Source organism: Penicillium alfredii (genome assembly GCF_028826965.1).
Source record: "Penicillium alfredii strain IBT 34128 chromosome Unknown utg000012l_segment0_segment0, whole genome shotgun sequence".
Lineage (NCBI taxonomy): Eukaryota > Fungi > Ascomycota > Eurotiomycetes > Eurotiales > Aspergillaceae > Penicillium > Penicillium alfredii.
In genome coordinates, this window is record NW_026622709.1 from 1589574 (window position 1) to 1616495 (window position 26922).

The 26922-nt window shown below is 51.6% G+C and overlaps 11 protein-coding genes across 11 annotated transcripts; 2 read left to right on the top strand and 9 right to left on the bottom strand.

Moving 5' to 3' along the window:
- Positions 1–281: 281 nt before the first annotated feature.
- Positions 282–1376, bottom strand: NUU61_010134 (cysteine-rich secreted protein; the record flags this gene model as incomplete). The annotated part of the gene is made up of 2 exons (XM_056660659.1): positions 282–814; positions 881–1376. The coding sequence occupies 2 exons, from the start codon at positions 1374–1376 to the stop codon at positions 282–284; spliced, it is 1029 nt and encodes a 342-aa protein (XP_056507157.1).
- Positions 1377–3011: 1635 nt separating this feature from the next.
- NUU61_010135 (F1F0 ATP synthase subunit 5) lies at positions 3012–3994 on the bottom strand (the record flags this gene model as incomplete). Its single annotated transcript, XM_056660660.1, has 4 exons — positions 3012–3125; positions 3190–3279; positions 3343–3657; positions 3830–3994. The coding sequence occupies 4 exons, from the start codon at positions 3992–3994 to the stop codon at positions 3012–3014; spliced, it is 684 nt and encodes a 227-aa protein (XP_056507158.1).
- Positions 3995–4672: 678 nt separating this feature from the next.
- On the bottom strand, positions 4673–5747 carry NUU61_010136 (Mob1/phocein family protein; the record flags this gene model as incomplete). The annotated part of the gene is made up of 5 exons (XM_056660661.1): positions 4673–4914; positions 4981–5114; positions 5172–5265; positions 5352–5515; positions 5563–5747. The coding sequence occupies 5 exons, from the start codon at positions 5745–5747 to the stop codon at positions 4673–4675; spliced, it is 819 nt and encodes a 272-aa protein (XP_056507159.1).
- Positions 5748–6289: 542 nt separating this feature from the next.
- On the bottom strand, positions 6290–8917 carry NUU61_010137 (putative intracellular protein transport protein (Sat1); the record flags this gene model as incomplete). The annotated part of the gene is made up of 4 exons (XM_056660662.1): positions 6290–7170; positions 7224–8303; positions 8335–8610; positions 8665–8917. The coding sequence occupies 4 exons, from the start codon at positions 8915–8917 to the stop codon at positions 6290–6292; spliced, it is 2490 nt and encodes an 829-aa protein (XP_056507160.1).
- Positions 8918–9414: 497 nt separating this feature from the next.
- rrg9 (mitochondrial ribosome assembly protein RRG9) lies at positions 9415–10200 on the bottom strand (the record flags this gene model as incomplete). Its single annotated transcript, XM_056660663.1, has 1 exon — positions 9415–10200. One exon carries the CDS (start codon positions 10198–10200, stop codon positions 9415–9417), a length of 786 nt encoding a protein of 261 aa, XP_056507161.1.
- A 1803-nt stretch (positions 10201–12003) lies between these two features.
- Positions 12004–13213, top strand: NUU61_010139 (uncharacterized protein; the record flags this gene model as incomplete). The annotated part of the gene is made up of 8 exons (XM_056660664.1): positions 12004–12121; positions 12178–12308; positions 12358–12410; positions 12467–12523; positions 12616–12667; positions 12714–12885; positions 12950–13032; positions 13085–13213. The coding sequence occupies 8 exons, from the start codon at positions 12004–12006 to the stop codon at positions 13211–13213; spliced, it is 795 nt and encodes a 264-aa protein (XP_056507162.1).
- Positions 13214–14291: 1078 nt separating this feature from the next.
- Positions 14292–17651, top strand: NUU61_010140 (WD40 repeat domain-containing protein; the record flags this gene model as incomplete). Its single annotated transcript, XM_056660665.1, has 5 exons — positions 14292–14840; positions 14899–15170; positions 15224–15558; positions 15597–16059; positions 16121–17651. The coding sequence occupies 5 exons, from the start codon at positions 14292–14294 to the stop codon at positions 17649–17651; spliced, it is 3150 nt and encodes a 1049-aa protein (XP_056507163.1).
- A 653-nt stretch (positions 17652–18304) lies between these two features.
- On the bottom strand, positions 18305–20566 carry NUU61_010141 (uncharacterized protein; the record flags this gene model as incomplete). The annotated part of the gene is made up of 9 exons (XM_056660666.1): positions 18305–18793; positions 18876–19175; positions 19271–19417; positions 19478–19611; positions 19656–19744; positions 19794–19953; positions 20003–20193; positions 20244–20392; positions 20444–20566. 9 exons carry the CDS (start codon positions 20564–20566, stop codon positions 18305–18307), a joined length of 1782 nt encoding a protein of 593 aa, XP_056507164.1.
- A 298-nt stretch (positions 20567–20864) lies between these two features.
- Positions 20865–21357, bottom strand: NUU61_010142 (uncharacterized protein; the record flags this gene model as incomplete). The annotated part of the gene is made up of 3 exons (XM_056660667.1): positions 20865–21002; positions 21051–21124; positions 21174–21357. 3 exons carry the CDS (start codon positions 21355–21357, stop codon positions 20865–20867), a joined length of 396 nt encoding a protein of 131 aa, XP_056507165.1.
- Positions 21358–22753: 1396 nt separating this feature from the next.
- Positions 22754–24698, bottom strand: acuM (gluconeogenesis transcription factor RDS2; the record flags this gene model as incomplete). Its single annotated transcript, XM_056660668.1, has 3 exons — positions 22754–23772; positions 23826–24126; positions 24468–24698. 3 exons carry the CDS (start codon positions 24696–24698, stop codon positions 22754–22756), a joined length of 1551 nt encoding a protein of 516 aa, XP_056507166.1.
- Positions 24699–25423: 725 nt separating this feature from the next.
- NUU61_010144 (uncharacterized protein) lies at positions 25424–26466 on the bottom strand (the record flags this gene model as incomplete). Its single annotated transcript, XM_056660669.1, has 5 exons — positions 25424–25576; positions 25640–25747; positions 25804–25968; positions 26031–26115; positions 26210–26466. 5 exons carry the CDS (start codon positions 26464–26466, stop codon positions 25424–25426), a joined length of 768 nt encoding a protein of 255 aa, XP_056507167.1.
- Between the last annotated feature and the right edge of the window lie 456 nt (positions 26467–26922).

Here is a 26922-nt window from a genome sequence, read left to right on the forward strand (position 1 = left end):
TTGCATTCGAAAGACATTTGCTAAATATCTTATATTCCTTTTAATTTTCTTTTCCAACAGCAAAACGAGTGACGGGCGAGGAAGACCACCAAACAAGAAAGCAAAATAATCAGCAAGCCGTATTCCATCATCACCATCACCACCTCAAAGGCCCACGATTGATCTTAGCAGGAAAAGACCCGCACCAGCACCCACATTTAATCTCAGTCTCAGTCTCAGTCAAACATCAACACTGACTGATATCACTGGGAAAAATCCCTCAACAACTCAAGACACCCAGCTTAAGAAGTGGCCTTGAGAGAAGGACAGTCGACCTTACCACCACAGCACTGGTCGTCACTATTCTTCCAGATACAGTTATTCTCCTCGGCCTTAACATCACACGGCACCTCGGTAAAGTCAAACGGCACGCAAGCCTGGGGATCATTCTGGAAGAAAGTGATCGCAGGGGTCGCCGACGGACACGCAGGTCCCAGGCCATAATCAAAGCCACCGAGACAATACTTGCCACACGGCCACTTGGTGATGGAGAACTTGCCGGCCTGCGCGAAGTTGTCCGTCTTGCCGATGTGGTTGCCGTTCATCGCGTTGTTCAGCCACCGGTTCGGGTACGCGCCTGTGCCCGGGTTGCCGTGGATGTCGCGGATGTAGGTCAGGTCGCTTGGGTTGATGGGCAACCCGGCCTTGCACTCTTCGTCTTTGCACAGCTGGAATCGGCCGGACTTCAGGGACATGCTCTCTGGCGCGGCGATGAACCAGCTGCCGCCAAAGCCGAGGCGTTCGCCGTTTTCGCCGGTGAAGGTGTAGCATTTGCCTATACAAAGGATACGTCAGCAATTTGGTCATATTTAGAGCTCTGTGGGCAAAGTATAATACTCACCAGTCTCCAGCCCAGACGAGCACTTCTGCTTCTTGCACTTCCCATCGTCCGTCTCCTTCGAGCCTGCCGGACAAACACACTCGCCATTGACTAGCACCTTACCATTCTGGCACGTCGGCTCCTTGCGCTTACACGTCTCGCCGTCAAAGACCTCGCCCGACGGACAGCACCGGTACCCAGCCTCGGCGCTGCCGGTCAGATCGTGGCCCTCGGCGCAGCAGTCGAACGCCGTCTCCGGGCTGCCCAGCAGATTCTGGCCCTCCAGACAGCAGCCGGCGAACTTCTTGTTGCTGCTCATGCTCAGCTTCTTGTGACCAGCCTGGTTGTCGCAGTCCACCGATGTCTTGAACCCATCTTCTACCCAGGTGATGGTGTTGCCGTCGACGCTCCATTTGCCTTGGATCTCCTTGACGGGGACGTTTTTGGTGTAGGTTTTGGCGGAGATGAGGAGTGGGTGCAGAAGAAAGGCGGCGAGGCCGAAACCGAGAGTCTTCATTGTTGCTGTTGGTTTTTGGTGGATGCCCTTAGATTTGGCTTGTTCTTCGTTCTAGTTCTTCGAGGTTGCTTGATTCTGATCCTGAACAGCGGTTCTCCTCGACCCTTTTATATTCGCTTCTCTGTACTTTTGCCCTGTCATGAGGATGACCCTTTCTTGCCTGTCTTGCGTGGCTCGGCTGGAAGAGTTCCCGTCTCTTCGAGGGGTTGGTTGCATTGAGCGCTGATTGCAGCTCAGCTGAGGTTGTTGGAGCTGGATCGTCGTGAGTGTGATGTCAACTGCGTGAACCGGCGCTGCAGCAAGACCCAGTGAGATTGTTTGTCTGGGCGGGAGAGTACTTGATAGACATGATCATCATGAACTCTCGGCAGAGTGATTCGACCCAACGATATGGCCCATCCCTGCAAGCTTGGACGCGAGGACGCCAGGTTCGACAACCTGCTTGAACTAGCAGGCCCATGAATCACCCCGGGAAAGGAGATCGGAGATTGTAAGATACATACACTCATCAATACCTTGGTAGCTTTGCAAAATTTCAATTTCAATTTCAAGTTGGTGACCTATTGGACTCGGCATCTACTAGTTATGTGTCTAGCTATCCAGAGTATAGTGTATATACCCCCTTAGGTATACCAGCTCCATGGGGTACACATAATTCTGTGTCGATATTATATACTAGATATTTACTATTTACTATTTGCTATCCACTAGTAATACATTGAAACCAGATCTACAAGGTGACTCGGCTAGGGTGCCTGGGACGATCGATGAACTAGGGCTGCAAGACACGCATTAGACGGCGTGACGGCCCAGTCTGTGGCTGAGCTGGGACGCAGTCAACAAATGCCTCATGCGGGGACTCGGCAACCCACGAACAGGGATTGTATCTGCTCACTGTTCTTTTCTTTTGTTTCCCCACACGATCCTCCACAGATAACACAGGCCCGCAGGCGATTCACGAACCGTGATCGACCCTGCATCCTCCAATCTCGGTGCGAATCTCCTATCGCAAACTAGTTGCACGGCAATAATTTACTGCACCCTACGTTAATCCTATGCGGAGCTGTTGCCTCCTACGCGGGTGGATATATGCATAGGGAGGTGGATTTCACTGCACTCCGCCTATCAAGATGTATGTGTCAACACCCATTAGCTGGCTGGGATGTATCTGTGGTGTACATCCTTTCCTGGTGGATTCGACTATCTCGTTTAGTGGATTTTAGTGGATTGGACCCATGCACGGCGTGAGCTCGGCTATGTCGCTCATGACCTCAGAGTTCGATAGCCATTCAACTATCCATAGAGTATGAGTCCCTGCGAGTTTCCCAAATAGGGTATCACAGAAGTACTGGCCCCATCTTGCACTACTGCAGCCGTGCAGAATGGCTGACGAGGCCAGATGTACATATCACCCGTGGAGATCATAAAATGAAATAAAAAATAGCTGATCATCTACAAAAGAAAAGAAAAAGTCAAATGTATATTGTGCAATTCACATGTAATGAAAACAAAGGAGAATGAAAGACAAATGGGACTCTGAACCCCTGTTTTTCTCTTTCATCGGGACGCTATCGTTCACCCGGGACGATATGCTATACCTCGCCATTCCCACAAACTCTGGAGGCTATTGTACATTTACAAAGCATCGGTAAGAGCCTTGTTCATCTTGGCGATCTTGGAGGACACGCTGAGGTCAATGGTGCGGTCGCCAATCTCGACGACGAGGCCACCAACCAGGTCGGGGTTGACCTAGTACACAATCAGCAACTATAGTTCATGACACAGACAGAATAATACCGGAGAAGCAACGCACCTTGGTGACAACCTTGAGCTTCTTGCCCTGGCTGTACTCGGACTTGGAGACAGCCTTCTCGAGACGAGAGATGGTCTTGCTGTCCAGCTCCTACAGTATCCCTCATTAGTTGATATTACCACCAACCCATCAAGAACCAAAGAGGAATCGCACCTGGGCGCTGGTGATGTTCAAGTCGATCTCGCCACGGTGAGCACCCATCAGGGTCGCGAACTTCTCGCAGACACCGGCGAGGGTGCCGAGGCGGTTGTTCTCAGCCAGAGTGGTGAGGAAGTTCTTCAGGACGTCGGCCTTGTCGCCACCGGCAACCTTCTGTAGCTCCTGGACGATCGACTGCTTGTCGGCGTTGGTCAGGGTCGGGGCACCGAGGATGGCGGTCAGCTTCTTGTCGGCCTTGATGGTCTCGCCGAGGGTAGCGATGGACCTGGCGGTCTGGTCGAGGGCAGCGGACTTGGTGGAGGCGGTGTACTATTTCAGAGTCAAGTTAGAAGCTGTGTGTACTTGGGTTGTAATGAAGTTTCGCGATTGTTTCATGCGGAACATGCTGTCCCAAACCATGGAGCGAGAGGGGTCGGGGAAAGACGGGTTCGATCAGAAAGGCACCGCAGGGCTGCGAGCCATGCGCGATTGAATTGCGTACCAGGGCAGTGGCGTAGGTGCCATCAACACCGAACAGGGCGACCGGGGGGCGGACTTCCTGGGTCGGGGTGGCATAGGTCCTGAGGCCATTGACGGCGGCCGTGCGAGGAACGGAGAACTGCTGGGCGGCACGCAGGCCGGAGCGGGCGACACGAGCGGACATCATTGTGAGATTAGGTGTGAGGAGAGCCTCAAGGAGAGGGGGGAGACTGGCGGAGTTGGATGGGAGATGCGAGCGACGTCGGAGTGCTGCTTCGTCAAGGGTGCAGGTTGAGACCTCAGTGAGGCCCGAGTTCTTCCAAGATCACGTGGTCCACACGCCCGGGTGACTCAGCTAGACTTATGTAAATCAGTGCCTCAGGCAACATATAACATATATGGTTCGTCTATGAATTGTTTACTTTTCTTCTTTTTTTTTTTATTGCCTTAATCGGTAGGTCTTCTTTTTCTTTGAAAGAAATATAATAAGCAGCTACACAATATCCAATTCCATGTATCTATTGTCACTGCCTCCCAGGGTTTACTTTGTATTCAATAGTAGCTTTAGCTGGCTCATCGAAAATAGCGAAAGCAAGCGCTGAATCCAGGGATAGTTGAAAATGCAATAAACAGGTATAGAATTCATGATCAGCTCTTGTGCACATTAAGTACACACGTGAAGGACGCCCGACAATCAGAAACCCACGAGACTAGCAATGCATGCACCACACCAGAAACGCCATTGAGATCCTACTACCTGGAGCCGGCTAACGCAGGAAACGCCACTGCACCAATCCACGGCAAACAGGATCCCCATGCACAAAGTGTACATAGTTGAATTCTTGTCCTTTCCTCGGGTCCTGCCTTAATCACTGCGCAACATGCTATCGACCAAATCACCCAGAGGCCCCCAATAGTCTTTCCCACTGGCCAGTCGGTGCTCATCAATGAACAGCACATAGTGTTTAAAACTGGTGTTCAGGTGTGGCTCGAGGCCAAGGTGGACTACCACCGGGTAGTGGTGGCAGTAAATATGGGCGTAGACGCGGTACAGACGTTTGAAGAGCTGGCGGAGGAGACTAGGGAAGGTCTTGGGGAATGGGATACCTATATCAATAAAACAAATAATAATAAGTAGGAGCGGCGAATGCGCAGGGAATCTTGAAAACATACCAATACGGCTGGGGAACATTTGCTCGTTGTCGATGTTTCCCTGCACCCAGCTCATCAGGTGCTCGATATATTCCGGGGCATTCATCTTGGTTGGGCGCCGATAATTCTCTGAGTCCTGCCAGAGGTACTCGAACCTGCAGTCCACAGTGAGCTGAGGAGTCAACAACACACCTGGCTAGGGGCAGCCATACTCATCTGTCGCTTTCATCTCAGGACATGACTGCGGCGAGCAGAATTCGGTGATCGAGCCATAAAGGAGGTTAATTTGGTTGTAGAAATCGACCACTGAAACAACCAACAACCGTATTAGCCATGTCTGTTGTACAGTGCCTCGATAAACCAAGATCCAACGATTCATGGTGGTGTCTTACCGTTGACTGCGAGCCACTCATTTAAGTCCTCTCCTTCCGGGAGTTTTACAGCCTTGCGCAAACTGCCACTTCCCAGCGTGGCTTCGGCAAACTGTCGTAGCTGGTAGCTGCTGGTGCCTTTGGCGGCGGACCGCGGCTTGAAGGGGGCTCGTGTGCGAGCATTGCTGGGGGTGTTAGTCCAAAGGTGCCCTGTTTGAGCGCGCGCACTGACGGGGACAGATAGAGAGGGGGTTCCAAGGCCGGGACATGGGAGGTACGGGTGGTTTGGTATGCGGAAGGGCTAATGGTGATGGAGGGGGTGCCGGACGGCGAGGGCGCCGCGGGCTCCGCGATAGTGGGCAAATGAACAGGGGCAGGAGTAGTGGGGACAGACATGGTGGTGATGAACGAGGCCATTGTTCTCTCCGGCTCTCGGGGACAGGATCTCCCTGTCTTTTTGTTGGGTTGATGGCGGGGTCGCTGATCGGTGCCTGCATTCCGATGGCCAAAGTCAGTTGCTGTGCGCCAGCCCACGAGGAATGACAGCAGGTATGCCTTACCGAGAATCACTCTGAGGATCGCAATGAAGCAAATTGGAAGAAAATTTAAACGAGTGAGATCGAATGTTGGAAGCACACGGTGTAGGGGAGAAAAAGAGGTGCTATCAGCTCGGCGCAATAAAGTGAGATCACACCCCCGCGTTGCCCTAGTGACCGCCCCGATGATCTGACAGCCTACGAGATGCACACTATTGGATATACTGTCAATTATAGCTATCAATTATAGCATTTGATGGGCAATGATCAGGGAAATTGCACTTTTTCATTTCCGCTTAATTCAACTTGCTGAACATATCCCTCGCAGGGGGATAGGGGAATATTTAGACCAAAACACCCCCGAACCTGCCCGGCAGGTTCTTGAATATCAAGCATGGCCTGAGCACGTATATAAAAAAAAAACTAGATTGAATACCCCTCAGCCTCCTCTGGCATCCGTTCCCGCACAGTCTCGCCGTACACCGTGAGTGGGATAGAGATTTCAAACGATTCGCAATTCAAATGCTCCATGGCAGACATGACTTTGCCGCGATCATCGGAGGACAAGGTCTCAAGCAGGCGCGTCCCAGATGGACCGGGCCCTTGTTCCCCAGGGTTGTTTGGCGTAACAAACTCGAATCGCAGATCCCAATCAATGGTCACCCCACTAGTGAGAACCGACGGGGTGGACGCGACAGGGATTGCCGGACTAAACACAACGCGAGTGGCGTGTAGCGTGTTCTCGAACAAGGATGCGTGGATGCGGCGAGTAGCTCGGTGGATACTGGCACCGGACCGAACAGCCAGAGTGGGCATGACTTTCTCCGAGGTTTCCAAGGATGCTCTTACGGCGTAACAAGGAACTGCGGCATTGCCAAAATCTACCGTGGCGACGATCGTTTCCCCCAGTCGATGAACTGGCCGGTTTAAGACAACGACCGCAATGCGTTGCCCCTCGCGAGCGATATCGAAACGGTTGGGGCTGCGCCGTGATTGAATGGCCTGATTGCTGCGGAGAATCGCCAGATCGATAGTATCCTTGCAAGACAGTGCTTGCCGGAGTCCTTCGTGGCTCGGCCGTCTTTCGGGGAGTGCACCGGGTGGGAACAGAGTGTTGGAGCGCGCACGCTGTTCGAGGATATCATCCACATAAGATAGAAAATCCGTGGCTGAGTGCCATGGCCCACTGACGCTTGGGTTTTTCACAGGAGCTGGCGGGTTCAGCCCGACCTTTTGTACTTTGGCTTCATCGCGCAGAAGCACATAGGGTGACATCAAGTCATGGCCGAGAATGTCTCCTTTTTCTGCTGGGGAGGTTAGATCTGAATGAAACACCATGAAAGACAGGGTTGCTTACCGTTGACACCGCTGAACACACGGAACGGGATGTTGACACGGTGCACTCGCTGAGGCTCATTGGCTCCGCTCGGCCGTTGAGTCCCGATGACCAGATTGTAGGAAATTTTGATTGCTTTGCCCTTGTGGCTCGCCGGGAGCCCTTTGGGAAGAGTGAAGGAGAATGAATACGACTGTTCTTCGCCTGGAGCCAGTCGGAGATCAACGAAAAGAAGCGATTGGGAGGTGGACAACAACGGGATTGATCGCGAGGAGGCGACGCCGCGCATTTCTCGCAGGCCATCCAACTCATTATTCGACATAAAACCATTGATCGACTCTTCAATGGAGTTCCACTTCAGAGCCCCCCAAAACCCACCCCCTTTGCGCGAGCGCTCAGCGCTAGCAGGGGTGGCCCGCCCCGGAAGCCCGCCCCCACCGGCTTGACCACCGACGACTCCTTTTCGTTTGACCTCATCGAAGGCCGACTGGTTGACCAGCGAGCCGTCGACCGTGAATGAGGCGCTGACCTGCGCGTATCCCATCAGCAGTGCCTGGTTGTCGGTGCCTTTGCTAGAAGAAACCACTGCGGTCGAGTAGTGTCTCCCATGTCGCACAGGAGGGGGCGCTCGCCCGCCCTGCATCGAAGTATTGGTGTATTCAGAAGCAAGCGTCTCGGAAGAGTGGTCACTGATAGAGTAGAACTCGCCACTGCTCCGGTTGCTCCCATTGACACTGGTCGCTGATAGAATTCGCGTAAGCTGCTGATGTGCGGGGGCCACTGAATTGGAGGCGTCCCTGCGTGATGGTCTTCCTCCATGAGATGAGATACCATTTGTTTCGCTTGCTCTGGGGGAAGGAGAAGAACCAGGACGGCTGTTCGGTTCACTTGGAGGGGCAGCTGGAAACTTGAAATCAATGGGGGGCGGCTGAGGTCTTCGCGCTGATGCGCGCAGTGGCTCAGTTGGAACAATGGGGCTGTTCGCAATGGAACCGGGTCGGCTGGTCCGCCTCGAGGGAGTTGTGTCGACTTTCAGGTTACTGCTGGGGGACTCGTCCGGAGACTCTGTCAATGGAGGGCCACGGAAGGGAGTTCTTCCCACTAAAGAGCACTATAGTTAATATAAAAATACCTCTTATAGAAGAGGGCTCAGCGGGGATAATATGCGTGCCTTTGCGATAGGATTCCTCGTAGCTGTTGTTCCTCCGGGGGGCAACCTGAAGACTGGCCGAACGCCCATGGCCCCTGACTGGCCTAGGGCGGTTAAAATGGTGAGGTAAAGGTGTTTGCTCCGGTTTACCCTCGCTATCGATAGAAAGAATTGAAACGGATCGTTTGTGGCTGTGACCTGGCTGCCAACTGCGAGGTGTGGAGGGGGTACTGGTCGGCGGGAAGCTATGCGAGGCAACTAACGGAGAGCTCAGCGAAGAGGTGGTTCGGTGCGATGGCCTCCTCGGCGAACCAATGGAATAGGATCGCCGGCTCGAGAAGAGGCTCTGGGGGGATCTGAAGGAGAAAAACGAGTCCGAGTTGGAGTTTTGGGTGTGGTTCGCGACACGAGACAGTTTCCGCTGATGGGAAGCTCCCTCGGCGCCATTGCCAGCTTCAGGGCCCTTATCGGCGACGTTCTTGAAGGTGATGATACATTCCACGTCTTCTCCGGCAAAGATCGTCTGATCTTTCCATTTCACGAAGACCTGGATGTTCGAGGGCATGGCGGCACAGTGTCAGCATGTGGGCCGTAGGTCGCAGTCTCACGAATCTCGGGGGGATCGCCGCCACGATCAAGTGCAGTAAGGATGAAGCAATGGAAGCGATGCCAACTGGAGCATACTGTCAGATGAAATGGGCTATGCTGGGAACAAAATAAGAGATGGAGAAGAGAGGTGTCAACGGGCTACCGAGGATCACTCAAAAGGCGGTTGGCGTGGCGGCGAGATCCTTGCTCCACCCATGCGAACGAACCAGGACACAAGTCGATCCCCAGAACATGACCTATTTTTAGGATATTCCATGATGCAGTAATGCAATTACTATGTGTGATGACTACACTTGGAGATAAGAGTGCAATTGGAATTTTGTGTATGTCGCAGATTATGGACCTGAGTGGAATATGTTGCCCTCACGCTGGAGACATCAGCGCTGTACACGATCGGCCCCCCAAAACTATATGCTCGCTCATAATATGCAAGGGTGTGTCAAAGTTAAGTATTTACATGGGTTTGCGGTCGTCGTATAGCATATTGAAATCCCCATAGGCGTTCGTTTTCTTGGTCGCAGGTCGGAGACCCAGCTCGGCCATCCGACTCCAGATTCGATCGTGTCGCTTTTCCCAGCGCTTGCGGCGACTCTCCATCTCATCCTCCGATGGCTGCCACCGGCTCTTGAGAATTCGGCGAACACTTTCTGGCGAGACCTTGAATTGCTCCGCAAGGACGGGGGTCGTGAATTGGTCGGGCGCAGTCGCATGTAGGTGTCGCATGCCATCGAGCGCATCAGGGGAGAGCTTTTTGGGTGGGTTCCATCCCCCACTGAATTTCTCTTTCAAGACTTTTTTCTGGACCTGCCAATCTTCGGGCTTCCTTTTCTTCTTGGGCTTTTGCTTTGCTGTGTCCTTGCGAGAGTCGTTGCGCTCTTTCTTCCATGCTTTCTTGGTTGCAGCATCGTGCTCACCCTTGGCGTGGGAAGTCGCCTTTTTCGCCGTAACGCGATGAGCTGATGCACCAGGGTCGGTGATTGCCTCGTTTTTCTGACGTGTCTGAGGGGCGGTGGTGACAGTTGCAGACTCGGCGATCCCAGGGCTAGACTGGTCGTTCAAGGTATCACGGAATAATGGGGATGAGCTGAAGTTTCGGTGATATTGGAGACTAGGAGCGCGACACGAGTTAAGGGGACGGTAGACACTCCGGGAGGCGCGCCAGTGGCCCGACTCGGAGCGTAAGACATGGCGCAAGAGAGTAGGCAAGGCCAATGATGACGATGCAGCACAGGCTGTCATAATGGGGCTGAGTCGCGGAAGCACAAAAATCGAGCACGTCCAGGGGAACCGGGGGACGCGAAGGACGAGAAAATCATCGAGTGGCGATAAGATATCTCACTCAATGGTCTGTTGGCCTGTGTTATCAGGCATCAATATCTGTTTTCACCACTTCCAGGACCATGGAAATGAGGGAGAATGAAAACAGATCTGCCTCAACGTTGTTTTCTTTGTTTTTCCAGTAAACGCCAGCCCACCCAAGTGGACGTCAGGTTATCGAGCTCTCTTCTACCTGACCTCGAACCCCCCAACAAAGCCAAAGTTCTCTCCCAGCTGGGCGCTATCACTTGGAAGCTTTCGCAGTTGTGCTTCGATAGAATCGGTTCGCTCTTCGAAGAGCATGAGACCTTCGACATCAAGGAGTGTCTCTCACGTGGCCACATGCTACACGGACGATATTTGTTGGAAATTCCACATGGGCCTTTTACTTCTGAAACGGAGTTCGATAACAGCCTTGTTTCTGCGTTCTCGGAGCATGCAGAGATTCTGCAGCTATCGCATTATTGCTTCGTGGCCCTTGGGCGTAAAATAGACTCGTCGGGCAACAGTGGAAGTCGCCTCACTACAACAAACTCTATAACGAAGTTCAACAGGAGGACCAGCCGCTTTCGAAGATTGAGAAGGATGAAAAAGAATATTTTCGAAACAAGGATCTCAGAAACACGATAGCTCAGAAGCTGACGCTCGTGTCCGAATGGAAAACAAAATATGCCGTCAATCATCCACCGAAACTTCGGAAAGATATGTTTGTCGCTCCCCCCAAGTTATGGAAATGGACTCAACAATTCATGCAGGGTTGGAAAGGCATGTCTTGATGGGTTTAGCCCAGGTATCAAAATCTCACGCGAATGCGCTTGACTGGGACTTTCCACAAATCCTTGGTTTCATCATCTTTCACCTTCTCAAAATCAGATCACACATCAAACACTGCTCGGGGGAGGGGGACATACTGTTGTCAATATGGTGCTTGATGTACTTGAATCAATAGTGCCTTTGCGCCACTCCGTCTCTGCGATACTTTAGCTAATGCCTCATTTTTCGCACTGACCTCTCCCACTATGTCTTCCACGTTGTTTGAGCGCGTATCGCCCGGGTAACCCACCTGTTGGCTGGCGGCACTCGATACTACGCGGTAAAGAAGCCTAAACGGTGCGACCAGTCCATTCACTTGCCATTCTATCCAATGATTGACGTCCGGTCTGTGCTCCGCGTATTGGAGCATAAACATAAAAGTCGCATCGATCAAAGCAACGTATGTGGAACTCGTTGGTTTAACCTGCGGCGTGTTTCGAGATTCTAGCTTCAGAAGTATACAACTTCAAGGCATACGGCCACGCATCGCGTAGGTTCTGTCTTGGCCCTCACCGGGGGTCTGGAGACAGAAACTGGATTTAAATTGGTGCGCTCCAAGATCACTGTTTAGATTTAATCAGAGTCAATCATTTTTACCTATTCTTCGCATTATGTCGTTCACCAACCTCGCTCGAAAAGCAACCCCCACCTTCCGCAAGCTGGCTAACCAGTTCGAACAGTCGTGACATGGACGGAACAAGATAACTGGGAAAACCCACGCGGCCCTCTGGGCATTGACCAGCCAAGCCCCAAACTGACTCCGCTTACATCTCAAAGTCCAAAATGGCTTCACAATCTTCACAACAAAGGGTTAAGACTGCTTGGTGGGGACAACCTCAACTACAGCGCGCTGACCATTCTGGTAGTGGACCCTAGTCAAGGGAGCAGTTCCCAAGGAGAGGGCTCTCAAGTATGCCGACAAGGCAGAAGACTGACTCGAAGGATTCAACATGGGATATAAGCGGGATGACCGCTCAGTATGGAAATCTACAAATATTCCCAAGCACTGTCACGGTGGATTATTCGATCTGTGAGTTACGTTGCATGTCAAGTCGTTGCAAATTACTGTGAGCTGACATTTCTCAGCTTCTCCTTTGCCCATGCCCAGTTCGTCTGGGACTGCAAGTCCGAGCCTAACATCCGCCGATATCTTTGCCAAAATTTGGGGCACAGACGAGCTGACAGTTTCTTACGGTATGTTTGGGGGGGGGGGGGGGGTTCTGATCTCATTGAGGCATTGAGGGACATTATTGCTGATTGTTGCAGACGATGGCACTCCCAGCCGAAGAGGCTGTCATGGCAAGGCTCCTTGGCCCCATGTGAGTCCAATAACCCCCTTCTATTATGTTTCTCATGAGTACTGACTTAGGTATAGTCTGATCAGAGTGCCTACCGACCTTGACCTCACTGCATTCAAGGCCTGTCGAACCTAGTACGTTGTTTCCACGTGCTCCTTCGCTCTCTTTCTTTGCCCTAACATACTATGTTAGCTTCCCAACAGTCCCGAAGATGGTGACCTTGCAGTGATGGAGGGCACCGCTCCTCTTTTGGGCAGTACTTCAAACACCATGAAGCGGTAGGTCCCAGCTTCTCCAGGTAAAGCGAAATGCTAACAACTGCAGCCCGAGGGGGGTTGGATCAAACGTGACCTTTTTCACTGGACGGATGAGAAGCTCCAATGGTTCAAGGACCGCGGCTGCGAGTGGGTGAAGCCCAGTATGGACCCCGGTGACTTTATCCTGTGGGATTCTCGCGCAGTCCACCACGGTGCCGCGCCTCTCGGAAACAACAAGCGTATGGCTATTTGTATACCGCCCAATTAACATCCTCTTAGGATAATGAAATTAATGACTCTTAGACACCTGCTACAAGCCCATCGAGTTCTTGGCCGAAGAGCAAAGAGAACGCAAGGTCGAGGCCTTCAAGCGTGGCTACATGACTGTGAGTGTCCATATGCCCAACCCTATGTTGTAAATGACTGATCAAAGGTCAGTCACACGATCCTACCGACTTTGTTCTTAAGCAGGAGCAGATGGCAGACTGGAACATCCTCCATCCTTATGGGCCTCCAACCATCAATAAGGCGACTCAGCAGACTATTGGGATGACCCCTTATGATTAGGTGTCTTGGGAGTTATTGAGATTAAATGAGATCCTCGTGATCTCACTTGTCATGTTTGGGGAAATATGTCGACTCGCACAAGTCGCAGTGAGTTGAGTTGAGAAGAAAAGAAGTTTGGACGTCGCCTTTCTCTTGAGGCATTGAGTAGTCACATGACAAGTGGAAGTAAAATCAGGTGACTTAAGTCACATGCCTCTTTCTAGAAAAATAAACAAACATGAAAAGAGTAGAGAAAGGCGAGAGTAAAGCAAAGAAAAGAAAGATTGTATCTGGAATGACAATGGCAGTTGAATAGCGAGAGCTGGGATCAACCATGGACATATAATAGGAGCAATGGTGGTAGGACTCGTTCATCTAGCTCACCAATAACGAATACAAATTCCAGTGTGGAGTTCAAGACTAAGTAAATAATAGCCATTTCACTAGATGCAACCAGAATGGAGGCCTATTTCTCACTCTAATGTGTTGTGATCTCTTTAATAATAACCTCAATATCCCCAGGGTCCGGTGATCCCCAGGAATCAGTGCGCTCCCTCGACCCACCGGTTCATCCATCAGGGAGAACACACTATTTCCTGCCAATATTGCGGAAATAAGCAAGGACATCTATATCTATGGGTTGAAGGTCTAGCTTAATAGACTTCTCCCAAAATTCTCCGAGTTTCTTTCTCTCTGCGCTCCACTGCAGCTCCACACTGTCTTGACACCGCGAGACCCAAGGTTCCCATGCCGCGGATCGACTGGAATGATCAACCCTGTTCGCCGCTTAGCGTGGAATGAAGCTCCAGCTTGTTTGTTGCCCCTTCCCCTCGCTCTTTCAACTCTCATCTTTGACGCCTCCGAGAGAAGATCACGGATCAAGCTTCATCTTAGCTTCCCCCACTCCCAGCACCGTCATTTTCACCCCCTCGCCTCCTTTTGTGTCCTCGGTCCCGCAGTCTTCAAAATACTCGAGAATCCCTCTTGCGACTCCAATTGACGTGCCCTGCGACGGATGCGCCCCCCGAATTGACATGCAAACACCCCGCGCGCTCAGGGGACCGTGAATCACCACTATCGATTACAGTCCCCCGAGGCGATGGCCACCCACACCCCCATCACTGCCAAAACAAAGCTGGCTGGGCCCGGCGCCTCCTTGAAAATCACCCCCTCCAATTCCCCCGTGCTGCGACCCGGAACGCGATCTCCCAGCAAATCATCGCCGCATCAGTCCTTGCTGTCCCTCCAAACCGTCATCGGCACGACCACTACAACCCCCAATGGCTTCTCTAGCCACGATCAGAGCAAAAGCTTTGCGCTGTGCGCCGGGTCGGCAGCGGTGCTCGCGGAGCTTGATGACGACGCCAACATCAATCAGCGGTTCTTCCGCGCCCGTCCTTCCGCGACGAGTGTGAACCCGACCACTTCTTTCTACAACACGTCGTCTACTCCCCCCACCACGCCAGACGCCAGATCGCGATCTCTATCCCACATTCGGTCCAATCCCCATCTGAATGCCCACAATGCGTCTCCGTCCAGTGAGGTCGGCGATAGTGGGAGCCCTCGGGCGTGGTCTTCACGGGAACGAGTAAAAGCAGTTACGAGTGTGTCCATCAGTCCGAATGGTCGATTCCTTGCGGTAGGAGAGGTGAGTGGATGGCGGGAAAGACAGGATAGAGTACCCAACGGAAGCTGATCAGGTCCAGACGGGCTACAACCCTCGTGTTTTGATCTTTTCAACGGCACGCGATGCCTTGCAAGATGTTCCTCTGTCAATTCTGAGTGAACACACATTTGGTGTTCGAAGCTTGGCCTTCAGCCCCGACTCGCAGTACTTGGCAACCCTCGGCAATCCCAACGACGGTTTCCTTTTCATCTGGGCCATCAACCTCAAAAACGGGTCGGCTCGGTTGCACTCGGTGAACAAATGTACATCGTTCGTTCGCGATATGTGCTGGGTTGGCCAGAGCTTGATCACGTAGGTCCACCCCATAACGATCATAGTTAGCAGCCTACTAATAACCATATCAGCACCGGTGTGCGGCATGTCAAAGTCTGGAGGCTCCCGGTCGTTCGGCCTATGTCTCCGACAAAATCTCGTTTGAATGTGGACGGAAGTGCCCCATCTCCAAACCCAGCGCCAAAGGCCCTGACGGGAAGAAATTGCGTGCTAGGCCCTTTGAGTGACCATACATTCACCTGCGTGCGCAGTATTTCGGACCAGGAGGCCGTGGTTGGCACCGACTCGGGTGCCGTGTGTTTTCTTGATGACCGGGAGGGAACTCAGAAGTTGTTGCTCGTCAAACAAATGGGTTTCGGCGTTACCTCCTTGACCATCGATTTCGATCAGGAGTCTATATGGCTAGGTGGTCGTGGAAAAAGATCCAGCGGCTATCTTTTGAAGCCTTACGATCCAATACTGCGCCTGTACCGTCATCGCCTCTGCGCCCAGAAAAGGGCGCGACAGACAAGCGGAGCAAGGCCCCTGCAATTACCTGCATGGGCTCTCTTTCCTCCCATTTGGTCACTGTTGAATCCACCCGTGAGGCTCATCTCTATCCCATGAACATGTTGGCCGACGACGGCGAGCAGGATTCTAGCGAAACCTCGATGCTGGCTCATAGCGACCCAATTCTCGGCATTCGCCCTTTGAAAGTACCCAATGAGTTTTCTGCTCGTTTCTTTACGTGGTCTCGCAGTGGCTCGGTGAATTTCTGGGATGGCCAGGGGAAATGCCAGGATTCCAAGACGATCCAGCTCGAGCAACTCTCGGGACATGAAGACGATGTCGGGAACGAATTAAAGGTTCTGCGAGCAACGGAAAATGTAGAATGGCTTGTCTCTGGTGATAAATTCGGGGTCTTGAGGTATGGTTGCCTAGCGAATTGCCGCGCTTGCAAATTTCTCTGTTGACATTTGGCAATGCAGGATTTTCTCAAGCAAGGATTGGAGTTGTATCAGTCAAGCTCGTGCCCATGGAGGTGAAATCATGGATATCGCGCTTCAGCCGACTGCCGAGTCTTGTCTCGTGGCCAGCTCTGGCCGCGACCGAATGGTGCAGCTTTTCCAGAAGTGCGACACAACCTTGCAGCTAATCCAAACCATGGATGAGCATGTTGGCGCGGTAGGCCAGCTGTTATTCGTGAATGAAGGCAAGAAATTGCTTTCGTGCTCTGCAGACCGGACCGTTCTCATAAGAGACCGCGCGACACGCGAAGTCGATGGTGGCACATCCGTTGCCTACCTCATCTCCAGGGTCATCACCCTGAAGGCATCTCCGGTCTCAATGACATTTTGCTCCGATGATACGAGCTTATTGTACCTGTCCACCATGGACCGTTGTCTTTCCAAATTTGATATCCCATCAGGGCGCCAGCTCCACTCTTTCCGGGCATCTGACTCGGAAGCAACCGATGCAGTGATCATGGGCTCTTTGACGGTAGCCTCCGAGATTCCGGGCCAGAGCCCAAAACTCTTGATCGGAGTCTCTAGCACCGATAAATCTATTCGGGTGTATGATCTCGAACGAGATCAGCTTCTGACCGGTGAATTCGGGCATACAGAAGGCGTGAGCGACGTGCTGCTTTTGGAGGACCGCGACAACCCTGAGAAGTCGCTTACCAAGCGAAGCCTCATCAGCACTGGCATGGATGGCATTCTCATGATATGGAATCTGTCGATCCAGCCGCAGCCAACGCCAGACCCTGCTCAAACCGCACCGGACGAAGAAGGTCCCATCAAAGAAATGACTGCAGCTCAGCCTCCCCTGCGCAAGGTTCTCTCTCGCAGCGAGCTGGCCGGCTTCCAGCGGCCAGATAGCCCCTTTGGAACACCCACTCCTGCGCGCGAGCATTCTCCGACTCTGGTGAAGAAAATGTCCAAACTGTCGTTGGTACCCTCTTCACTCAAGCACCATTCGGTTTGCGAAACCCCATCGCCTCCCAACCGCCGTTCGCCCACATCCTGCACTCCGACAGACCAAACTCGCCAGTCACCCTCGCCTGTGAGCCCGAAGACCAAAACTTCGGCCTCAAAAAACCCCCCTAGCGCAAAGAGCAACAACCGACGTACCTCCTTGGACTTCCGCACTCGCTCGAAAACATCCGCGCGCAGCGAATTCGGGAGTCTGGACATGTCCACGGAGCAGGTGTGCCGCACCCTCCGCGCCTACAGGAAAAAGCTCAACGGGTCAACGCAACAGATCCAAGCGCAGAAAGAGCTTGAACGCGAGCTGAGTCTGACGCTGCGTGTCGTGGGTGCCCGCGCGCAAAGCAGCGATGAGAGTGCCGAAACCGAAACCGATAGCAGCAAGGATCTTGACCGCAAGCCGAGCTGCTCATCTATCTCTTCCAAATCGCCCCATCTCCCGCGCCATATGCCCTCCACTCCGTTGTTGCGCCATAAAAACCTGCGGCAGGTTTCACGGAGTCGCTCTTATGATGCAAATGGCGATGAGTGAATCGCCTCGTCTTGATCTTTTGCTCTGCCTCTCCTGCTCCGTACTTTCTTCTTTTCGTCTTTCTTCTCTGCTTATGAACTTTGTGTGGACAAGGGGTCAGTTGTGCAGTCATGTTCTCGATGCTTTCATGAGACATGGCATCGGTGTTTGGGTGGTTGGGGCTATGGGATGCCCTCGCATTATCTTCCTTCGTTCTGTCGAATTTCCTTCTCTTTTTCTTTTCTTCACTGGCTCATTGCCTTTGCATTCTCTCTTCATTTTCATTTTTTCAATTTTCCTTTTCTCCTCCATCAGACTGGTGGTTACAGTCCGATCTTTCTCTTCTCTTCTTTTCTCTGCTGATTTCACTAGAGATCTTTTTTCTGCTTCTGATGATACCCACATATTACTCTTTACTCTTTCCCATTTGTGAAAGACTATGCCATAATTAATTTCTTCGATTGATGTGTTAACATCATTCGCGATTCACTTTCAAGATGTAATTGAACAATCGTTTTCGACAATCTGGGTAACGAGACAAGCAAAAGGACTAGAGAACGCAGTCAACTCCATATTGTAAAGAGCCATATCACGCACAGCATATCAACATAAGCAATTCTTGACAATTTCAAACACTCCCCCTTCCCCATTGGAAAACAGCATCAAGGCACTTCTCAAACCAAATTCCGTAGTCTCTCCCGAAGCAAGTTGACAAGCTTCTCGCCCGTAAGCCCGTCAATAAGAGTAGCGACCTGAATAGCCTTCTCAGCCCAGCGCCGACAATCCTCATCCCTGGACGCGCGGTAGAAATCCGCTGCCTGGTTGAACGATATGGTAGCAAACCGCACAAGCTCCTCGGCTGGATAGGGGAAGTGGAAGCACAATGGTCCCCCTTCTTGGTCGGGGCTGTGAATCGCAGCGTGATCGCGACTTGCTAGGTATGCTTCATGCATTGCCAGAAGAATAACTTGGTCGAGTACGGTTTCGGCTAGCTCCAGGTCCCCGGTTGTTGATGTTGGTGAAGATGAACTTTCTGATGTTGGGGAGGTGGCGGATTCCGGGGAGATGGCCAGTTGGAATAGGCAGCGCAGGTAATGCGGTAGGTATTGGCGGCAGGAGAAGTTGTATCTCCTTTCCATGCTCTGCATTTCGGAAATGATGGTCTTTAGATTGTGATGTTTGTTAGGAGAGGAGCTTGTTGAACTTTGTATTTGGAATCGCCGTTTGGGTATCTGGGTGTCATACCTTGATCACCAAGATCTTTTCTTGTCTGGGGGCATCCGATCGAAGGATCGAACCCATGAAGTACCGGTAAATGCTGTCATCAAGAACGTACTCGGCCTCTTCGATGATTGAGAATAGACTCGGGAGCCTCTCTTGGGGTCGCCAATGCTCGAGAACGATGGCGGCCTCAAAATCAGCCAGCAATGCTATGAAATGTAGATTTGACTCTCTCTCGTGCCACATCTCATCCTCATCTCCCTGCTCCAAATACTTCCTCCTGAGGCTGTGGACGCAAAAACGAATCCCTTTGTAGCAATATTTCTGATATAAGTAAGTGAGTGGGACATGCATGAACCATACAAAATGTTCTCATACTGGGCCGACGATTGAACCATTACTCAAGGAGTTGGGCTCACCTTGCTAGCCATGTCTGTCTCAGAACGGGCCTTGGGGATGCGTTGAAGAAGATTGACGTAGTAGCAGAGATATCCCAGATGCTGGAACTCCGCCCAGTCGATTTCCTGGCCGAGCTTTTCTGATTTGTCTCGGTAGATGAATCCGAACTAGTTTTCGATTAGCACCTCTGCAGCTTGATTATAGTCGTGAATCGATGTTCCACAGACCTCCTCTGAGCATGACAGAAGAGTATTGATGAAATCGGGCTGAGAGTTCTTTTTCAAAAACATCCAGGCTGCTTCAAAGCTCTTGCGGATGAACCATTTCAGCTCCGTGGTTGAGAATTTTCTTGCACAACGTGCTGCATTTATTAGCTTCATCTTGTTAAGGCAAAGTGAGTCTCACCCGAGTCAAACATATTACACATGAGCCCTAGCTGTTCTTCATCACACTTGCCGTCCTTCATCTCCACCAAAATTAGTGAAATTGGAAACCTGGAACCATTAGTTTCCGGCAAGAACACATGGAATAGAGCTATCTCACGTGAAATTATCCGCTTCCTGAGAGTTGAGATCCCAGAAATTAGAAACACATAGGAATACCTCATCTGACTCATTCAGTCGCTGAGCCTCTATTCCGCATGATTGTAAGTATTTCAGGCGCCATGGAAGAAACTTGCTGGTAGTTTCGCCGGAAATGTATTCTGCAGACTATCAGCACACTAAAGATAGAGACCAGGTAAATTTATGTACCAACACCACCCTCGTCATCAGATAACGCCAGCTTGTAGCGCAAATAGAAGGTTTGGGCATAGGACTTGTACTTCTCTTCAGCATCGGCATTCTGTTCGTGTAGCCCGAGAGCATCAGGAACTGGTATCTGGTCTAGTATTTCACGAGCCAGATCCGTGTTGGAAGTGTGCAAAGCACATGCTACCAGCCTCCTAGGGAAAGGTCACTCATGTTTCAGAGATGAGGATCTTGTCACGCTAACCTTTGAATCTTCTGTCGGTTTGATTCAGAGCAATTTTGAAAAACCCGAGCATCAAGTGCGATGCGGCACCATTCCTGTGCGAGCTCATAGCCATCGTGGTGATCTCGTCTTGCGCTGTGCATTGCGTTGTCAACCTGCCTCCAGATAGGCTGTTCTTAATGTAAGCGGGCGCTGCAGAACATGGATGGAGGAAATCTCACAATTAGAGTCGCATGGCTTGCTTCTATTCTCAGCGCCCCATGACCGGCCCGTTCCATTGTCTCAATTGCACTCTTGATGAGGGTCAGGCGTTTTTCATTTGGGATCGTCGAATTTGTGATCATCGAGACGATGTTGATGAACCCCCTTTCGACCCATTCTGTCTTCTGGGATGGGGAAGCCTGGATAAAAGGAATTGCACCGTTTCAGCGGCCCGTCTCGCGCTAATCGATAGTAAGCAAGGTGTCTGATGAATCCACCCATGGAGAAAGAAAGATCAGCTTACCACAAACGTTTCAACCGTTTTATGTGGTGAAAGGCACTGGGGCAATGCGGTTAGTCTTGGTCTGCAGCCTTTGGGGCAAGCTTACAGCTTCAAGTTCTCGTTCGTGTAGTCCATCCCGTCGATGGCAAGTGACAAAGCTAGAAAATGAGGTCAGGAGCTGATGCAATGAGGAGTGGGGCAACCTTGCCTTGGAAGTAGTGATCAAGCTTTGGTTTCACATTGTGGCCAAGGACCTCGAGCTCGAGAAACAAGACAGCGGGGTTGTTGCCGTGATCCTAGACATATTTAAGTGTCGGAAGATTTCTCAACCAACCTGAACATACCCTTTTCAATACATCCAGCTGCTCTGTGAGACTCTGCTGTGATTCAGGCGTTTTGATGAACATATACGCCCGAGCTATAGCCTGTTAGCTCGAGAGAGTTTTCTCAAGAATACATATGCATACCGAGTGCGTGTCCAGCAAGGAGCTTCAGCTCGATTGTATCTCGGCCCTGAGTTTGATGTGGAGTCGTGAGAGTTGGGAGGCCCTGGGCATGTTCCAATGCCCTCTTTAGCCATGTGACTGCACAACCGCGCTGGCCTTTGGAGAGTGCAGTCTTTCCTATCTGATAGGAAGTCTCTGCGATCATTCTCTGATCTTTCACGGAAAGTCCTTCCGGGACCTTGGAGAAAAGGTGTTCTGCGATATCCGGTCTTCCTTGCAACCAAGAGAGTTGAGCACGAAGCATGTAATAACACGTCTTGGCAGAGCTAAGTTGCATCGCGTCAATCGAAGAGGAAGAAGTCTCCAAGGATTCCAGTCTCTGGGCTGCTTTGCCGAGAATCCTTAAGGCATCGTCAAGCTGCTTAGTATCTTTATATCTGTTAGCCTCACTGGGAAACACAAGGAGAATCCAATGTTATACGCGAAGATAACGTACCAAGACATGCTTTTGCCGCCTTCAGAGCCACACCAAGCGCCCTCCAGTTTCCTGTGAAAAAAGTGAGATTGTGTTAATATAGAGAAATGTGATGCCACCAAACCTGAAGGATGAGACGGTGTGACAATTTCCAGCACCCCAAATGCGAACTCCCTCACTATCGAGTTCGGTCAGCCATGCTAAAAGCTCCATGCCCAACAATATGGAAAGCCCATACCTTTAGACAGCAACTTCTTGTCCTCTTCGCTTTCAGCCACAGATTGGCAGGCGTTCCAAAGCTCTGTGCCGAGTTTGTCTAGTTCTCGGCGAGATGAAGCGGAGGTTACAATAAGAAGTGGAAGGTATTCAACAAGCAATTGCTCCAAGTACGGGATGGTATCTTCACTCAGAAGAGGCATACCAGAGGTGGCGGTGTTCAGTTTTATCTTCATTCCCTGTAACACCTCTAACAAGACAAGAAACATCGATTAGATCATGGTTCAACGTCAAGAAGAGTCTTGCAAGTTTCATGCTTGTTTCATACCTGCCACCGCAGCAACTGGGACCTGGGTGGCTTCTCGCCTTGAGGCCATGTTTCGATTCGCTGAACCCAGTACAGTTGGATGGATGGTCTGGGAGAGAAGCTGGGGCGCGTAAATAGAAGAATCAATAGAGGATAGGTTGATGATGGAAAGCAAGGTGGAAGATAAATTGAGGAAAGTTGGTGGATGGAAAACAACTTGGATCAGCTGCGCTGTCTTGTATCTTCAGCCGGCAAATTCCCTACTAATCATTGGCACCTCCCATACGCCTGAAAACCCAGGCAGATATAAATAGTGTACATCTGGTTCACGCACTGCACATTTTTCAAAAAGACTTCAATCTTGAGGTCCTGGAGAATCAGAAACATAAGAAAAGAAAAGAAACAAAGCCCGTTGAATCGCGGATGCCCGCATTTTTAAATTTATAGAAGAGCCGTCTGCATCGTTGCCAGAAATAAGCCTAGATACCCTGTATCCAATGCTATTTGTTGATCGGTAGGAAGTTTCCAACAATAAGAGATGGACTATGAGGCCAGAGGTCAGCTTTGTCAGGGGATACCATTTCTCGCTTCATCCAGGCATACTTACATGTTGTGGTTATCTCGTCGAATCGTAAAGGAGAAGCAGCATTGAATGCCATCCCCAGTCGCATTGGGATTAGGGCTCTTCAATGTGCAGCTGGTAAGCATTGCTTTCTGAGTGTTGTCGAAGGCGATAGCGCCGAATTTCTCCCAGTAGCTCACGAGCTGGTCCTCCACGATAATCTCGTGGATGGCGAGCTTGCCCTGACAAACAATAGCTGCATTAGAATCCACAACAGAACATAACAGTAGAGCAAACTCGGAACTTACATCGCGTAGACCCTCAATCGGGACGTCAATCAACTGGGCCATCTCATTGTTGCCTCGAAAGATCTCGCCCGTCCGTCGCCAGCAGCAGGCGGGAATCGCCATACTGGCGAAAACCCGGTCATATTCCATCAAACTCCGCTCGAACCACATTTCCACCAGAATCAACTCAATATCAGTCAGACTCTGCATGCGCTCGCGGAACTTGGGTCGGAACTTGTCGAGCTGCCGAAGGATCTTCTGCCGTGACACTTGCTGCATGTTCTTTTCCATGTATTGATTTAAACGTGCATACCCCTTGACGTAATTGAACGGCTTCAGCAACCCCGCATCGTACTTCGCCTTGAGAAGCTTGTTCATGCGTTCCTCTGGCGGGTCGGATCCTGAGGGGTCGGCAGCTGTCATGTAGTATGTTTCTCGCGCCTTGTCATTCCCCACCGTCGAGGTCGGCCTTTGGATGGAGTCGCCTTGTGGCGGTTGGCTTTGGGCCGGCGGCGGAAGCTGTGTTGGCGGGGGCAGGCCATTGGGAGCACCCAGGGATGTCATGGAGTTCATCAGCGATGGATCGGAGTAGATGCCTTGCATATCTTGGTTCTGATACATGGCACCATCGTCCAACAGGCTATTGCTAAGGAAGTCCCCAAGCAGGTTATACTCGTTTGTCACCTCGGGGGCATTGAACATATACGATGGATGAAGGGAATGCATGTCCTGGAACTGATTCTGCCCACCCAGCCAGTCATTGTATGCCATGACTTTGCCAAAACGTCAGCTGAGCTCAGCGAATCAATCCTCATTTCGAACTTACGCGACTGGGAATTGCTATCGAGACCTTGACTGGACGAGGAAAGGCTCGCAGGTTGTACCGACGAAGACGGATTTATAGAAGAAGGCGGGATCCCAATCGTGCCTTCAGGAAGGATTTGCTGACCGGCAGCATCTGGGACGTCGACATTGGGAGGCATACCCTGAACGTTGGCTAGTTCATTGTTCGATGAGCCCTCCTCGTCTGCCGCAGAATCCTGTTGCGTCCGTTTTGGCGGTTCTCTGGGTTCATCATGGCACAAATGACCGATATTGCGTTTTATACATCGAGAACAAGGCCGTCCCTTTGCGAGTCGAGCTGGTCAGCAGGTACATCTTATTTGCGCGGGTCGCAACTGGTTTCACAGGCCATGGATAAAGTCCATGGACTCAGGCGGCAGAGAAAAGAAGCAGGGAGGTCGTACCGAGTCGCAGGTCATATGCTGTCCGACGCAAGCAATGTCCTTTGGTTAGCAAATCGAACTCCAAGTAGTTCCCCGCCACCACACGTTATGCCCCTCCCCAGGGTCGGCGCAAAGTGTGACCGAGTGCGCGCAAGGACTTGGATGGATATAGGCTTACCGAACGTCGACAGTAGACACAGGCTATAAATATAGATCAATCGTTAGCAAAAAGCGATTCCAACCATGCGGCCCGCGTCTGCGCCCAGAGATCCCTGTCGCATGCCGCGCGACGGCACCTTACCGTGATTCACCTTGCGGCGCTTCTTGGGACTAGAGTGACTGCCCGCGCCAATCGACTCGGGCTTGGCCGCAGATGCTGGCGACTCGTTCGCGTCCTTCCCTGCATCTCCAGATGTGCTGGGCCTCGATTTCGTTGCAGGTGCGCCGCCGGGCGCAGGGCTCTTGTCTGTCATGGCGCAAAAAGAGTGGAAGTTTCGCACAGTTCTCACTAGGATCGAGCAAAATGGCTGCCTGCAGACATCGCAGAGCGACAGTGAGGCGGGTTGGAACAGCGAAAGATTTGGGGATCGCGAAAGCGGAGTCGACCCCTCCGACCTCCTCCGCATGGGGCATCCCCGATCTTTTTCGCCGCCACTTGGGGCTGACCTCGGCCAACCCACTTCGGTGAGATCGGTGATATACCTATGGCTTACAATGTCTATATTTACGCTTGTTGTGTAGGGATTTTGCTTGTGATTTTTTGTTATCGACCAAGCTGCCCATTCGAGAGACACGGCGTGAGATTCACTAGCTGTCGAGATCATCCACCGGTGGAAGTCTCCAGGTTGGACGGGATTTGGCTGATCGACCAGCCGCATAATATCTCCAGTCCCAAAAGTGTGATGCACTTCGTCTTCCCCTGCTTACAAGGACATTTGTCACGTGCGATGCTAGTCGCAGTTCCCAACCGCGCACGGTGCTTCTGTATGCAGCTGTTCAGCCAATCCATCAGGATCCGACGCACGCAACAGAGGTCTGCTGGATGATCTCAGGGCACACAAAGATCGGCGTGGTATGGTCTTTGCAGTAGCCGAGCGATCTCGATGCCCCGATGGTGTTTCATGTGCTCGTTTGCATGTCCACAATGTCTGAAAGGCCATGTAGCCTCGGTGCGTTTGTTGTACTGTCACGCAGGGTCTCAGTCGTCGGGTATCGAGTAGAGATCTAAAGCGGCCTGCGACCTAGTGATGGCATCGCTGAGCCCAGCAAGAGGAGCGGTGTTGGACTGCATGGATTGAAGATGGCCATGCAGTTGCTTCATCAGTCCCTGGATTTCGGGATCGGTATCCAGCTGAATTCAAATAATTGTCAGTGGGTCCACATAGTTCATAGCAGGCAAATGCGAAGCCCGTACCTCGTCCAAAGTCGCCTGGTTATTCTTGCTGTCCAAGAGCCTAAATTCCGAAGACATTGCATCGCTGATCTGTGGAAGCGCATCCAGCTGCCGCAGCACAGGATGCTCCTTGAGGAACTCAGTGTCAGCCAGCAGGGCCTAACACAGTGGATGGAGCTGCATACATGTTTTGCCTGCCGCTTTCTCTCAGCCTCGGCTCGTTTGGCGTTCTTGTCCATCTCCTGCAGCGATTTGGTTTCGCTGGAAAGGAGAGCCTCTTCTTTCGCGATCTCGGCTCTCAAAAGGCCGATGCTGTCCTTCATGGTGGCCAGGTTTCCTTCAAGTGAACGCTAAAAAAATGATATCAGTACAAATCCCACACCGACGCCTTCTGACTTCGGGAATCGCATACATGTTCATCCAGCGCAGATTCATAATCAAAATTCGAGTCCTTTGTAATGGGTGGAAAAGGCATTCGCGGAAGCCGTCTTCCAAGACTTAAGATTCATCACCCCCGAATTAGCATCATGTATCGGCCATCGATTTGACCTCTCGTGAACGAGGCCTGATGAGAAACCAGTGTAGACATACTTTCGCACCACCGCTTGAACTGCGCCCTGCGCCTCAATGCGCTTGCGCTCATTCTGCTGTCGCACTATAACCGGTCGCTCCAGGGAATGGAACATGTCACGGACTTTGTCCTGGACCGGCTCGGGCAGCGTGGTCCATTTCGACTTGATGGTCTTCTCGGGGACACGGCGCACGTGTGGTTTCAGGTACGCGAAGCGCTTGGTTGCATCATCTTGGCCTCGGTTCTCGCTGTCGCCGGTGCGCTTTCGTTTGGGCATGGCGTGGTGAGTGGATGGGGTTTATTTGGGTGGTTTGGGGAGGCGCATTCAACGACGCGTCTCACATGCCCCAAAACAGCGGGCGGTGGGGCCAGTCCAAACATCCCCGGAATGACATGGAAGTATAAGCGCCAACAATATTGCTATATTTTGAATGATTTAAGTATTGTATTGATGAATGCATATATTTTCATCGGATATGTACAGCCCGAGGTCATCGTCGAGGTCGAATATTGCCCGGACCTTACCTCTGATGCCAAATGGGCTTGGAGATTATGCACTAGATGAGTGGGATATAGTCCGACTCGCCATCGCAGGCTTCAGAAGCCCAAGGCTACCCTCGACATTCAGCTGGGTTGAAGTCACCCGCCAGTCAAAGAATAAAGATGAGTGTCAAATAGGGCTTGTTTCCCGTGGAAAGGGTATATCCGTCGCATCGAACGCCCATGCGCCGCA